Source organism: Montipora capricornis, chromosome 12 (genome assembly GCF_036669925.1).
Source record: "Montipora capricornis isolate CH-2021 chromosome 12, ASM3666992v2, whole genome shotgun sequence".
NCBI lineage: Eukaryota > Metazoa > Cnidaria > Anthozoa > Scleractinia > Acroporidae > Montipora > Montipora capricornis.
The window spans coordinates 30,809,938-30,824,109 of NC_090894.1; the positions used below are offsets into that span (position 1 = coordinate 30,809,938).

At 40.2% G+C, this 14,172-nt stretch overlaps 1 protein-coding gene across 1 annotated transcript in view; it reads right to left on the minus strand.

The window, feature by feature from the left end:
• The window catches only part of LOC138027581 (carboxypeptidase O-like), an 87,076-nt gene extending 83,478 nt beyond the window's left edge, over positions 1-3,598 (minus strand). The window contains exon 1 of the mRNA XM_068875123.1: positions 2,907-3,598. Within this exon, the coding sequence (XP_068731224.1) occupies positions 2,907-3,483 (577 nt within the window). The 5' untranslated portion in view covers positions 3,484-3,598. The remainder of the gene's footprint in view (positions 1-2,906) is intronic.
• Between the last annotated feature and the right edge of the window lie 10,574 nt (positions 3,599-14,172).

The window sequence follows — 14,172 nt, forward strand, 5'->3', positions numbered from 1 at the left end:
AATCAGCATTTCAGGGCAAAATGTCTTTGAGATATTAGCCCACAGGCAGATCTATATATATTGCTCTGATGACTCCGTACAAATCCTTCCAAATTTGACTCAGTTCATAACATTAGGAAATGAATCTTGAAATTCAGAAGGATTTGTGTGGAGTCATCAGAGCAATACAGGACTAGTATCTCCCAGGCAATTTGCCCCAAAATGTAGTTTGTCAACCGCACATTTCTTTATTCCCCTGGGTCTCCAAACAAGACTGCATTGACACAGTCGTCCGATCACAGTCAAGCCTCCTTTGTGTTGACAAACTTCAAAAAACACATTCGCCAAGCCGGGAAGCACCTTTCAATGTGTGAATAAAACCCCATACAAAGCACTTTCTATGTCGTGAACTGTTTATTACACATAAGACGAGAATTTTCATTAAAATAGTTTTCTGAACGCAAATTAGAAACAAAAACTCACTAACAATAGAACCAAATGCAAATTTAATTTAATTCAATAACAAAGTACGATTTGCACGAGATGCACGAGATGCACGAGTGATTGCCATGGAAACACCTTTACGCTATCGTTGATTGGTTATACTTCCACATGTGAAATAGCTGGATGCCATTCTGATTGGCTGTATAAACCTTTTCCACATGTGAAAATAAAGCGTATAGATTTGTACAAATGAGCTTTATGGAATAAAATTCTCATGTTATGTGTAAATTATAAATTAATTTACATGATTTAAAAAATATATATATACATATTCCTTTAAAAAGGGAAAGAGTACAGGCTGCCCAAAATAACCATTGTAATAAACTTGGTTTAAGAAAGAACGGCAACGACTGAACTGTATTTGTTGATCAGCTCAAGGATTTATTAATCTATGGGGTGCCGATTGTAAATAAATTATTTACCTTGATATTCTCAATTTTCTCATTATTTAATAAATAAGTTTTTTTGATATGATACCATACTTTATTATTTGATATGATACATCCTGATTTCAAATCAGTCGTTTATTATTTGATGTAAGAAGTCCTGATTTCAAATCATGTGTTTATGATTTGATACAATAAATCCTGTTTTCATATCATGTGTCTATGATTTGAAATCAGGACTTCATGATTTAAATCTAACTTTTAGATTTGATATCAGAGAAATCATGATTTAACTTAATACCTAATCGGTGCGAGCGAGTACATGTGACAAGTCACACGATTATCTATTGCGCGGGAAAACACAAACATGTCGGATGAACTTTCAAGGTCAATTGCTTCTGCCATATCCCAGGCAATCCCAGGCAGTTCAAAGGGCAGTCGATGAAGCTCTATCACGTCTTCCAAGTCAGGGCGTCACTTCAACCAGTTCAAGCTCCACCTCAAGCTCCACCTCGACCACCACATCGAGCTCAAATTCAAATTCTCAAGAGGTACATACATGTGCTGGCCGACAAACGGTCATTGTGTTCGTCTGGAATCTCGTGTGTTATTTAATACTGAATATTTGGCCATTTTCATTTTTCCTGTCTTACTGTAGTGTTTGATGCTGGTTTCTGTGGACTGCATGTTGTTCCAGCAGCTCTATAAAAGTTGCGTTTGGAACGGAAATCCCCCGCCTTTTACACATTGTATTTTCTCACCGTTGCGTGACTTTGTTGATCAACGAAGTCACGCAACGGTGAGAAAATACGGAAATCCCCCGCCTTTTATAGATTGTATTTTCTCACCGTTTCGTAACTTTGTTGATCAACGAAGTCACGCAACGGTGAGAAAATACAATGTGTAAAAGGCGGAGTATTTCTGTTCCAAACGCAACTTTTATAGAGCTGCTGGAACAACATGCAATCCACAGAAACCAGCATCGAACACTACAGTAAGACTGGCCAAATATTCAGTATTAAATAACACACGAGATTCCAGACGAACACAATGACCGTTTGTCGGCCACCACATGTACGTACCTCTTGAGAATTTGAATTTGAGCTCGATGTGGTGGTCGAGGTCAAGCTTGAGGTGGAGCTTGAACTGGTTGAAGTGACGCCCTGACTTGGAAGACGTGATAGAGCCTCATCGACCGCCCTTTGAACTGCCTGGGATTGCCTGGGATATGGCAGAAGCAATTGACCTTGAAAGTTCATCCGACATGTTTGTGTTTTCCCGCGCAATAGATGATCGTGTGACTTGTCACATGTACTCGCTCGCACCGATTAGGTATTAAGTTAAATCATACTTATTTAGTTAAATCATGATTTCTCTGGGGCATCAAATCAAATCAAAAAGTTAGATTTAAATCATTAAGTCCTGATTTCAAATCATAGACGCATGATATGAAAACAGGATTTATTGTATCAAATCATAAACACATGATTTGAAATCAGGACTTCTTACATCAAATAATAAACGACTGATTTGAAATCAGGATGTATTATATCAAATAATAAAGTATGGTATCATATCAAAAAAACTTATTTATTAAATGATGAAAAAATGAGAATATTACGGTAAATAAATTATTTTACAATCGGCGCCCCATATTAATCTGGTTCGAATCATACAAGAGGGTAATTTTATATACTTACGTCCGTATATAAAATTACACGTCAATCATATACGATATGGTAATATTATTACATCTCCCCTTTTTGAAAATAAAACCAAACATTTTTCGCGAAATCTAAAATCTGTAAATAATATAATATTACGTCGTATATGATTAGCCCATTAAGGGCTAAAACGATAGGGCAGCCTTACTTAGGTTAGTAATAAACGATTATCTTAAAGGGTCAGCTTATACACACAACTCAAAACAAAAAATGAAAAATGGCTAGCAAAAAAAAAAAAAAACAACAAAAGAAAGCTACAGCAGAACAGTAAGTGCGTCACGAAAGACAAACAAATTAAGCAAAGTCAACAAACCTGCCATGCTTCTTGATGATTCTTTATCGCCAAAATCAGCATTAAGATCAACATTGTTGACTGTACCAATCCAACAATGATCTTTGGTTCTTTCAATGAGCATTCTGCCGTCTGGGTTTAAGATGGTCACCAGATATAAATCAAAATTATTCAGTACGAAGCGAGTAAAACGTCCCTCGAAGGACCTCGGTGAAAAATCGAAGCCCTTGGTGATATTGTCCAGTAAATAAAACATACTTTGTACCGGGAAAAACTCCGCAGCGTGTTCACCGAAAGAGAGCAGAAGTCTTGATCTCGTGTCCATCGAGTTTTGATTGTGATGTGATAAATTCGTTAGGTGAACAACGTATTGAGACAATCCTAAGCGGGAACGATACTGCAACTCTATGTCTACAAATTCGGAATATTGTCCAGAAAAATGGCGGAGCCACTCACTCATCGTGGAAAGATTATGATAGAAGTCGTAGTTTGGGAGGTATGCTTCTCCGGAAGACTTCCAAAACATTCCAAAGGAGTCGAAGACGATAATGAAAAACGCATTGATCACGCACCATCTGGGAAAGTCACCCAGGCTCATTTCTTGAAAAGATTTTCATCTACATTTCCAATGCCCTGCTTCACAAAAAGCTAAGGGATAATAAATAGTAACGCCAGACCTTCCCGCACATGGTTTTGTTATGAAAGCTGTCCAAATTTCATTCATTCAAACGCCCAGCCGAGAGAGTTTGGGTCTGAGGTTAGCAGTTGCAACTCAGCCAAATCATCCCCAAGCATTCCCCAAGCCTATAGATAACGCTTATCCGTCGGATAAATCATTATCGTCATTATCCACTGGATAAGTTATAGCAAAACCAATTGCGCTATCCTATGGATAGCGATTTATGCGGTGGATAGCGTTATCCACCCTTTGAACAACTGGGGCCAGGCCTTTTATAAATTTTGCTGATTCTCAGCGTCAAGGGAAATATGATACTTTTCGCTGGAAAAACCTGTACTTAAAAATTTACTCGGGAAAGGGTTGACTCAAGGACTTAGTGGAGATAAAGGCTCGCTTCCCTTGATGAGCTCCTGCCAGAGGCCAGTTCGCCCGAAACGAAAACCCGTTCCCCTGAAATAAAAGTCAGTTAACCCCATGCGTAACATCAGAACTAAGACCAGCTAAATTTAAAGCTTATCCAACGGAACAGATCGGGTGGACTGGGCGAATAACTTTTCCGTTAGTACGAATGGATTTTCATTTCGAGCGAAACGATTTTAATTCGTCACGGAGGGTAGCGTTCATTTATAGACGTTTGGTCAAGAGAAATTCTTATTACAAATGAGAAAAATTTTTTTTCTGTTTGTCCCAACTGCGCCAGTACTGGTTTGCCAGGTACTCAAAAGTACATGCAGCGTAGTTTTTTCTCGTTATTTTCTCTCCTTTTGCTTGTCTCCTATCGTTAGTCCATTAATGCCTGTTGTGTCTCAAACTCTACGTTTTTTGGCCAGCGGCAATAGAGAGCATCGTGTTTACGTGAAACGACCAACGAAAAACGGTGGGCTGCTGCTTGTCACAAATGCATGAAAGTTCTCTTCTTCTTCTTCTTCTAACTCGGCTCTCTCTTTTGAAGAGTTACTTGATACCTGCTGTTAAAACGCAAGAAATGAGCTCATATCAAACCCGGATATCAAACCAGTTTCTTCCATTTTTTGCTGAACGCAAATTTTATTTCGACGTTTGCCGTTTGCCATAAACTGGTGATGCTGAAGGCGCTGTTACACTGTGCAATTTCTCGTGTAACTTGTCTCACAACGCCATTGCGAGACAAGTTGCCCGAATCATTGCCCAATGTAGCATACCTTGCAACTGCCAAAAACGTTGCGAGACCAATTGCAGAAACCATCGCGGAAAGTACAATTGAGTTTTACTTTCCGCAGCGGTTGCAAGGAATTTTTTAATCATTGCGCTGTGTCACATTTGTCCTGCAACTTGTTTCGCAACGGTTTGCGGCACCAGCCAATGAAAATGTTCCTTTAACTTCATGTGATCATGGAAACACGACTGGTTGCACGAAACGTTGCTCAGTGTAACACCCGTAAAACAACTTGTATCGTAAAGGCCCGTTTAAACGGTTTCAACATTTGCTTCAACATGCATTCAACACTTTGTTGAACCAAGAGAAAATGAGGGGACAGAGAGGGAGGCTCAAGGCGTTGGCCGGGATATGTTATGTCCACGAAAGTTATTTTTAGACGAGCGGAAGTCTTTGTTCTGGGGAAAGTCTGTCTTCCGAGACGTCCGCATGCAGTCTTGCTTCGCTCTCAGGTTCTTAGTGAAAAGAGAAAATGATGGCGCACGCGGAAGGCTTATGAATATATATATTTTTTCAAACATCGGACCGAGGTTGGCTTGTATGCGGACGTCTCGGAAGACTTCCGCTCGTCTAAAAATAACTTTCGTGGACATGACATATCCCAAGGGCTGGACCGGGAGCTTCCTTCTCTGTCCCCTCATTTTCTCTTGGTTGAACCGAATGTTCGATGCGTTTGAACAGGTCGTCCAACATTGTTGATAGCGTGAAGAATGTTGAAAGCGTGTTGAAAGCGCGTTGAATCAAATTTAAATCGGTTTAAACTTTCATTCAACATCGATTCAACTTTTCCTTTGTTCTCGAAAATGTTGAATGGTGTTGAAGCCGTTTGAACACTCTGTTCAACAATTGTAGAACACACGCATGCTCACATCAGGCCGCAAAAGTCAATATGGCGTAGTTTATCTGGACGAGAGAGACTGGTTTCTAGTTCTTAGCTCCTCACATTCAAATTTCGCGAGAGTGTTGGTTCTTTTGTTGGCGCAATGTTGGCGCAATGTTTGAACGGCCTCCGCACAACTTTGTTTTTGCGTCCAACATTGCCCAACATCCGTTCAACTTTTGTTGAACGAATGTTGGTCAAATGTTGAGACAGTTTAAACAGGCCTTAATGTGAGGAAGTTTGTAGAAATGGCGTTGTGAGACAATTGAGACAATTAATTAAGTTGCATGAAAAATTGCACAGTGTAACAGCGCCTTTAATCTCTCTAACGTCTCATATTGGCGCCGAGTTTTGTAGCCGCAAAGAACGGGACTGGACGGAATATTCTTGTAAAAAACAGAATACGCTATCTGCGGGGAAATTGTGGTGAGAAATTCGCCTCACGAGACCGTGAGGATAAAATCAAACATGTTTGATATTTTTGGCCTCGCGAGGCAAATTCGTCACTGTGCACGGCCATCGTGAGAATCGAGCTGAGCTCGGTCAAGCAAGCGTCCAATAAAATACATGGCATTCTCACGTGACTTCAGTGGTTTAAGATGGCGTCGAAGGAAGAAATTACGTTGCCACTGATGCCAAGTGAGAATGCCATGTATTTTATTGGACGTTTGTTTGACCGAGTTCAGCTTTTTCCTCACCGTGTGCCGCAGGCTTTAGCACTTGAAGATAAATTTTCATTTTCTCCCCTAAATTAAGCGCCGCGCATAACGTTTTCTTTGAGCGGGGACTGCCATACGTTTGTCACATTAAAAAGCTTGGAATAGTCGAGAAGTGATAACAATAATGAGAATTTATGCTTTGAAAGGACGTTCTCGTTGCCGTTCCCGTCGTTGTTGCTGAAGCTCCCTGATTTCTTCCCATCACATTTTGACCCCTCGTTCGGACTCCCGAGGGACACGCTTTTTGCGGAATGTTTTGAAGTCGTTTAAAAAACTTGCAGCACGTGTTCCGGCTCTAAAACACTGCTGCTCGTTTTTTAAACAGTATTTATTATAATGGCTTAAATCTAAAAAACGAACTCGGCTATCCTCATTTTTTTTTTATTTGCTTAAAAGTCATTAGCGGGCTCAGCTAAAGTTCCCTGCAAAATTGAAAAATAGATATATATATAACTGGAGTGGATTAAGACCAACCTTAACATATTCTTGGTTTGCACCCACGTGACACGGCCGCCATGTTGGATGGCAATACAACTGACGAATGAGCGAGCGAACTGGGGCATCATCATGGGTAGCGGTGTTGGGGTATAAAAGAAAGGGTATAACACGTGAATGTCATCTAGGCCTCAGAGCCAACCGCGTTCTTTACTTTGCGTTCGTTTCGTTTGATTTTTTTCTTTTTCAGGAGCATTTCAGTTTGTTAGGATCGGCTCTTCCATTTTTTCACTTTTGTAAAGCCTTTGTAGGATGGGCTTCTAACTCGGCCATGGTTCCTACCCAGATTTCCTGCACATTTTTTCCCCTAACGGGAGTTTTTTCTTGCAGGTTATTTCTGGCCTTCGTTTTAACCGCATTTTTTTTGTTAGCGGTTGCTCAGCTCTGCTAGTTTTTAGGATTTCCGTTCCTTTCTATCGACTTTTGTATATACAGGCTTATATCGTATTGTATGTTATATATTGCCACGTATGTCAGAGTTGATGTTCCCTAGCCTAACTGGCACTAAGCCCGAGAGCTTATTTGGGGTAGGAGGCCAGATGCATGTACTGCAGTGTGCGATAGCTTCATTATCTTATAGTCAAATGTAGGGTGCGTTCGATTGACCGTTTTCCGGAATAGGAATACATGGAATATAAGTTCGAAATCCTTCGTTTTTACGGAGATTCACATTAAAATCAAGTGAAGCTATGATCTTCACAGTTGTGAACGCATTTTTTTGCAATTGCGTAGAGAAGCCTGAAAAATTCAGGACTTCAACGGGATTTGAACCCGTGACCTCGCGATACCGGTGCGACGTTCTAACCAAATGAGCTATGAAGCCACTGACGTTATAATTAGGAGCTGGTCATTTGTGGGTTCATAGTGGCTTCTCTACGAAATTGCAAAAATTGCGTTCACAACTGCGAGGATCATAGCTTCACTTGATTTCATATCCTCAGTTCATATATGATCCAATTCGTCTATCACTTCATCGTTCACATTAAGATCGTCAAACATCTGCTAAAATGCTGTTTTAAACATATTTTCATTATCCTTGCTGCTTTGAAACAGGCCAAACATATCGTTTTAATCATCACTCCACGTATTCTTTTTCCAGAATAGGGTCAATCGAACGCGCCCGTAATGTCGGAGGTGATGTTTCCCAGCCTTACTGGCACTATAATCCTGAGAGCTTATTCGGGAATGGAGGCCAAGGGCATTGTGAATAGAGCTGAGTCGATATTCCCCAGCCTAACTGGCACAAGACGCCTGAGAGCTTATTTGGGGATGCAGGCCAAGTGCATTGTGAAATAGTAAGAGAGTTGAGTTTACCAGCCTGACTGGCAGCAACCCTGAGTGCCTACTTGGAGTTGTGGGTCAAAATGACCTACTCGTCTGGATATGGCCTTATCCCTCGCTGTTTTGTAAGGACTTGTCATATAATTTTTTTGTAATTTGTTAGTACAGTGTTCAGGTTGGTTCTCGCTAGGCCCTCCTAAAATAAATTTATTTGGTTCAGCGATGCTTGTATAGCTTTTTGTTGTGGAGTGGAGACAAAATTAGACGTTTCATTTTTGCAGAAAATGTCGGAGGTGATCAAAAACCAACATTTGACTTGCTTTACTTTCATTGTTTTAAAATTTCACTTCACAGTGTCCCCAGCGCTAGAACGACTAGACACTTAAATAACGTTCCTTTCGTTTCCTTTCCTTTCCTTTCCTTTCCAGATACGGCGGTTATTTTGATTTCTATTGTTTCGAATAGCTATTATGGGATGCCTAGCGGGCAAATACATATTAATTTGCCCCCTGAGCATCTCATAATGCAATCTCGTCCCCAGTCTGCTTTTCTTTTGGTCAGCACCAAGAACGCGGGCTCTGGCCAGAGTCCGTGTTCTTGGTGCTAACCAAAAGAAGGAGCGGACTCTTGGGAAGAGATTGCTCGTCTTTTGAAACAACGGAAATCAAAATGGCCGCCGTATCTGCAGAAAGGTCTATTTACTTTGGTAGTATTTGCTTCATAACGAAGTTTAGTTGGCCGCCGTGACGTCAGATACAAACCATCAAATTCTGAGAGTTGCTAGGAGTCCGCTCCAGAGAATTTTACCTTAGGTTGTTAATAACTCCAGAGAAGGAAAAATTGGGAGTTACCGATTTCGTTACTTAGACAAAATTTGGAGTGTGTTTTAATGTATTTTTGTTGTCATGGCAACCCGAACGTTACATCAGTGAATGCATCTTGTTAAGCAATTCACAACTTGCACAATCCCATAATACACCTCTATTACCCCCCAAAACTTTTCTATTACAATTGTTTGCAATTTCTCCTTGGACATGAAAATGTCCCAAGAGAAGTCGAAAACAATGCCTATGCAGATTTTTGGGGGTGCATGGGATTTGTGCAAGTTGTGAATTGTTGGGGTTTCATATGGTACAATAACATCCCCGCTATGTGAAACAGCTGGGTAGTTTACTACAGTTTGTTGAAAGTGTTGAAACTGGTTTGAGCCTCTGCAAGAAAAAGGCGGTTTTTAGAAAAAATTACGGTCGTTAAGGTCGGCGCCTACTAATTCAAAGGCATTTTTGCCCTGATTTATGATTATTCAGGAAAAGTAGATCTTAACAAGTGTTATTGAAATCCAAAAAGAAAATTGGGGGTAACCACTCATTTTTCAAAGATAGTTGATGAATAATATTTGTAAAAAGCTTTAAATACAAACCAATGCATGGCATCTTTCTCAGATTAAAGCTTAATTATCTCTCAAAAATGCATGGTTACCCCCAATTTTCTTTTTGGATACCAAAAGAACTTACAAAGATCTACTTTCTCCGGATAGTTTTAAACCACGCGAAAATATCACTGTATTAGTAAGCATCACTAATAGGAAACCAGAGTTTCTCGAGATGCGCAGAACGTATGCGCAATAACAATAGTAGGACCGTCCTCAAGGTAACCTAAAGAGCGTTTAAACGTGACTTCACGGCGGTCATGTTGGTGTACCCAGAAACCCATAAGGGTTGAAACGTGTAACGCGCCTTCACAGCTTCCGAATATTCAGTGCGAACTGATTGGTTGAATGTTTCAGTGCTAAGTACCATATTTGGAAACCCCTCGCTCTTGTTGTTCCAAATATGGTACTTAGCAAATCGAATATTCACAAGCTTGTTTCCTAGCACACAAGGGGCCGTTACACGTTTCAACCCTTATGGGTTTCTCGTGTACCTCAACAATGGATCGGCGGCCATATTGGTGTAGTCAACTAATCCTCCGGGAATTGAGCTCTATTGTCATACAAACGTTTTCTTTTGTTTCGGTGGAAAAACAAGGTTACTGATCACGTGAGTGAAAACACTTTATCACAGAAATTGAGGGCCCACGTTCACCCTACAGGCATTGCGTGCCGTGAAACAATTTTCATAGACGAAAATCCCGCCTAAGATGAAATTCATCCAATCAGATCGCTCCGGTGCGCGATATGCAGAATCTAACGGAGGTCAGTGATCGAAGCTGAGAAAAGCCCTTTTAGAGTCCTATCACAGTTTTCTTTGTTTCTCCAAATATACTTTTGCTGTAAATATTTCCACTCTTTAGAAAGAAATGCACCTTTTTAAACTTTATTTTCAGGGAAACGTCAAAGGGTCAACCTCCTGTTTTTTTTTTTCTTCTTTTCAAGATGTATTCAAAATATTTTATTTTGCTGCAACGAATGAAATGTTGCGTTTAAAGTGCCCCTGTGATCAAAAAAACCACTTCCTTTTTTCCTTCAGATTTTGAAAGTGTGTTTGCTTAACACCTGACTGGCAAAATTTTGAGCTTTGATTTTCATCAGAAGGCCGTTTACTTTGAGTGTAAGTTTTGGATTTCACGGTCCGCCATTACTCACGTTCAAAACTGACCGATTGGAACTCAGACGGTTGGATCCAGGGAAACGTGACGTCAGAGGCTCACTAGCTTAAAATTTCAGCATGTGAACGCAGCTTATTATATATGCAAAGCGTGAGTTTAAAAGTCTGAAAGCCCAAAAGCCCCGTGCCGCATATTAATTTTGCAGCGTACACACGTATTGCATTCTTAAACTAGTGAGCCTTTGACGTCATTTTCTCCTCGATCCAGCTCTCTCAAGAACATAATGTTAGTAATGGCGGACCATTAAATAGGAAAATTCCAGTTCAAATAAAGAGGTGTCTTTTTGAAATCAAGGCTTAAAACGTGGGTCACTTAGTGTTTTGTTAACACAGTTTTGAAATCCAAAGAAAAATATGAATTGATTTTTTGGTAATAGGGGCACTTTAAACCAATGATATTGTTGCTGTCTGGCGTTGTCGCTGCAGTTGCTTTATAAACACCAACAGATAAATCAATCCCTTCTTGAAACTGTTGCAACTGGGCAGTTTCAAAAGGTACAACGACAACGAAGTGGCCTTGCATGCAAGGGTAAGGACAAAACTTCAACAACGCTCACAAATAAAACACTTTATTAAAATCAAAACCCAATAACACGAATTATGATCATGCTTGGAACTGTCCGCTTCATTCTATAATTAGGCTGTCTTAGACAGTCAACAACATCTATTAATTTGGTCCATACATACCTGCAAGATAAAGGAAAAGCAACATCTAAGTATAGCGCGCAAAATGACAGGTATCAAGACAACGACCGAAGTCACGTCATCTACCAAATTGAGTGGATGCGATCAGTCGTGATTTTCACTTCGAAATCAAAACGAAACAGCAAATTTTGGACCTTTCATTTCGACAATTTAGGCCACTTCTCGTGTTTTCCGTTCGCCAAAAAAGTCAATTTTCATAAAACTGCCTCTAGAAATTGGCTTTCGAAAATAGAACAAAGAAATCTCTCTACTTCGAGCATTCTTTACCGTGGCCCAAAGACCGGCGGATCTCAATCTTGTGAATAACAAGGCGTGAAACAAGATTACGTTTATTTCAGAGCAAAAGCAGACGAAACACGACTGGGCCAAACGAAATTGAACAAAAAGATGCTCCTGGATCAAGGAAAGGGTGGGCATTTCTAGACCACGAAACAGAGAAACACTATGTATGACCCCACCATGCATTGAATACTAACAGGGATTAGATATAGTTTAGGTCTAATTAGGCCTAAAACGTACTACTCCTAATCTCAATCTTGTTCTGAATCCTAATCTTCTCCTCTCAATGAATTAGAAGCAATAACTTGGCCTAAAACGATATTTAATCTCAAAATCCAACCCTTAGTTCGTTAGTATTCAATGTATGATGGGGTCATACATAGTGTTTCGCAGTTTCGTGGTTTAGTAATGTCCGGAAAGAGTTGTCCACTACAATCTTCCGCCAGTCGCCTTTTTTTTACCAAGGGATAAAAAGACTCCACAACATGACGTTTACAATTCATTTTCGGCAGCACGTGCAAGATATAAGAACAGCAGCATAAACACTTCCATCTCGCAGATATTTCCGATAGTGTCTGCATTGCCTTTGTCAACTGGATTGATGAAGCTAACTTTTCGTGTTTTTCCCCAACGACGCAGTTCCACAGTTTTAAATCCCTTATTCGTCTTTAATTTTCTGGCACAGCTTGATGCTTCTCTTGTTTTGAGAACTGTGAAGGTACATTAAAAACGCGTCATTCAATTCTATCAGCGACATTCGTAAATTCTCCAAACCAGAGATGCACCAAGTCTCAACCTGATTGCAGTGTGAACCTTAACTTCCTTACGTAAAGGTATTTTCTTTCAGTCGGACATATTCACGTTAGCAAGCACCAATTTCATGATCAAATCTGATGAGTATTGTCACGTGATCTGATTTTGTAAAACAAACTGTCGAGCAAATAGGGTCTAGTGGGAAAGAAACTCCACCTAAATTTGCGCGAAATGTTCATGAGGGACGTTAACAGAGGTACAAAGTTGGCTTGAGAGGGTGACCATCCAGGAATGAGACATTTTCTCTGATTTGCGTTCCGAGTAAGAATTTATGAGACTGTTCAATGGAGTGGAAAATGCCATTCCATTTTCTAAAAAAAACGGGCTTAGTATAGCGCTATCCCGCGCTGATGTCTCGCTTACTCCTTCACGTAGTTGCCAAAAAGCAAAACAGTAGTCCAGACTTCATTTAAACACCTCTTTTCTTTCACACAAGATCAAAAAGATAAGAGGCTCAGACAAAACCTAAACTCTTCAATTTCTCGGTTTCAGATTCGGCACGAATTTTTTCGCGTACTAGTACCACAGACATACTGGAGAATCGAGTAAAAACTTCACTCGCAAAGGTACCTGTTTGATTTAAAAATCACACTGTTAGCAATCTCGTTCCAAGAGTCATCGTTCCCTTGACCAGCGGTCGGGAAAGAGAGATTCTGGTCAAATCGAAAAAGGGCCATGTTTGATTGACTGCTGATAAACGGTTTCATCTCTGTTATGGAACGAAGGAAGTCAACTACGTACGGCTATCAACTTCCTGAAATCAGTCGAAAGGTTACAGATTGTATCGTTCGAATTGTGCAAAATATTCTTTAAAGCCTCTTACTGAGTGTCCTTAGTAGAGACAGCTCTACTTTAGAGGAAAAAGCCGTATTTCTTAACGCCTGACTTTTCCCGCATAGTCAGAAGACCCTTCACGCACGCGCAGTTATTCATCGAAAACCAGAGTTTCCTCCAGCGCCCGTTCGGCTGGACAAGGGTAACAGAGGCTATGGGAACGAGATTGCGCTGTTTGTAAGCAAACTTGGCCATCCGGAGATTTAAACTTTTTATTCAACTTACACGACGTACAATCTGCTTCAACCTTTAAATCTACTTAAAGAAACAAACACTTTAAACATGCTGAGAAGATTCAAAATCGGCGAGGCAGAGAGTCGAACCCCGATTGATGGTTTCTCAATCCAGTTTCTCAAAAACCTTTCACAATGGCGGCAAAATAAAATATATTCTCTTGTTCTAATGCTACTAAGACTTTCTAGCCTCGCTACGGCGAGCAAATTTCAAAAGAATATTTGTTTCAAAATGAGGGCAGTGGGTCTAATTAACATCAATACAAAAGAATGTAAAGGTCGCCATTTATGAAAATGGTCTATAATCATATCCTCTAGACTAACGAGACAACCTCCTGACAAGCCGAATTTTTAAAGTACATGCATGCACATAGTGGTACCCAGCAAAACAACTGAAAGCTAATCGTTTTCAAAGCGGGTTTTTAGACCTAAATACTGTAGATCAGCGCGGCTTAGCGCAGATACACTATTTCTCGTTGAACTTAAGCTCTAATTCCGCCTGTTTTCATTCTTTTTACAGCGGTGAGCATTAAGATGAGATATTGTGTCGTGTAAATGATACAAAACG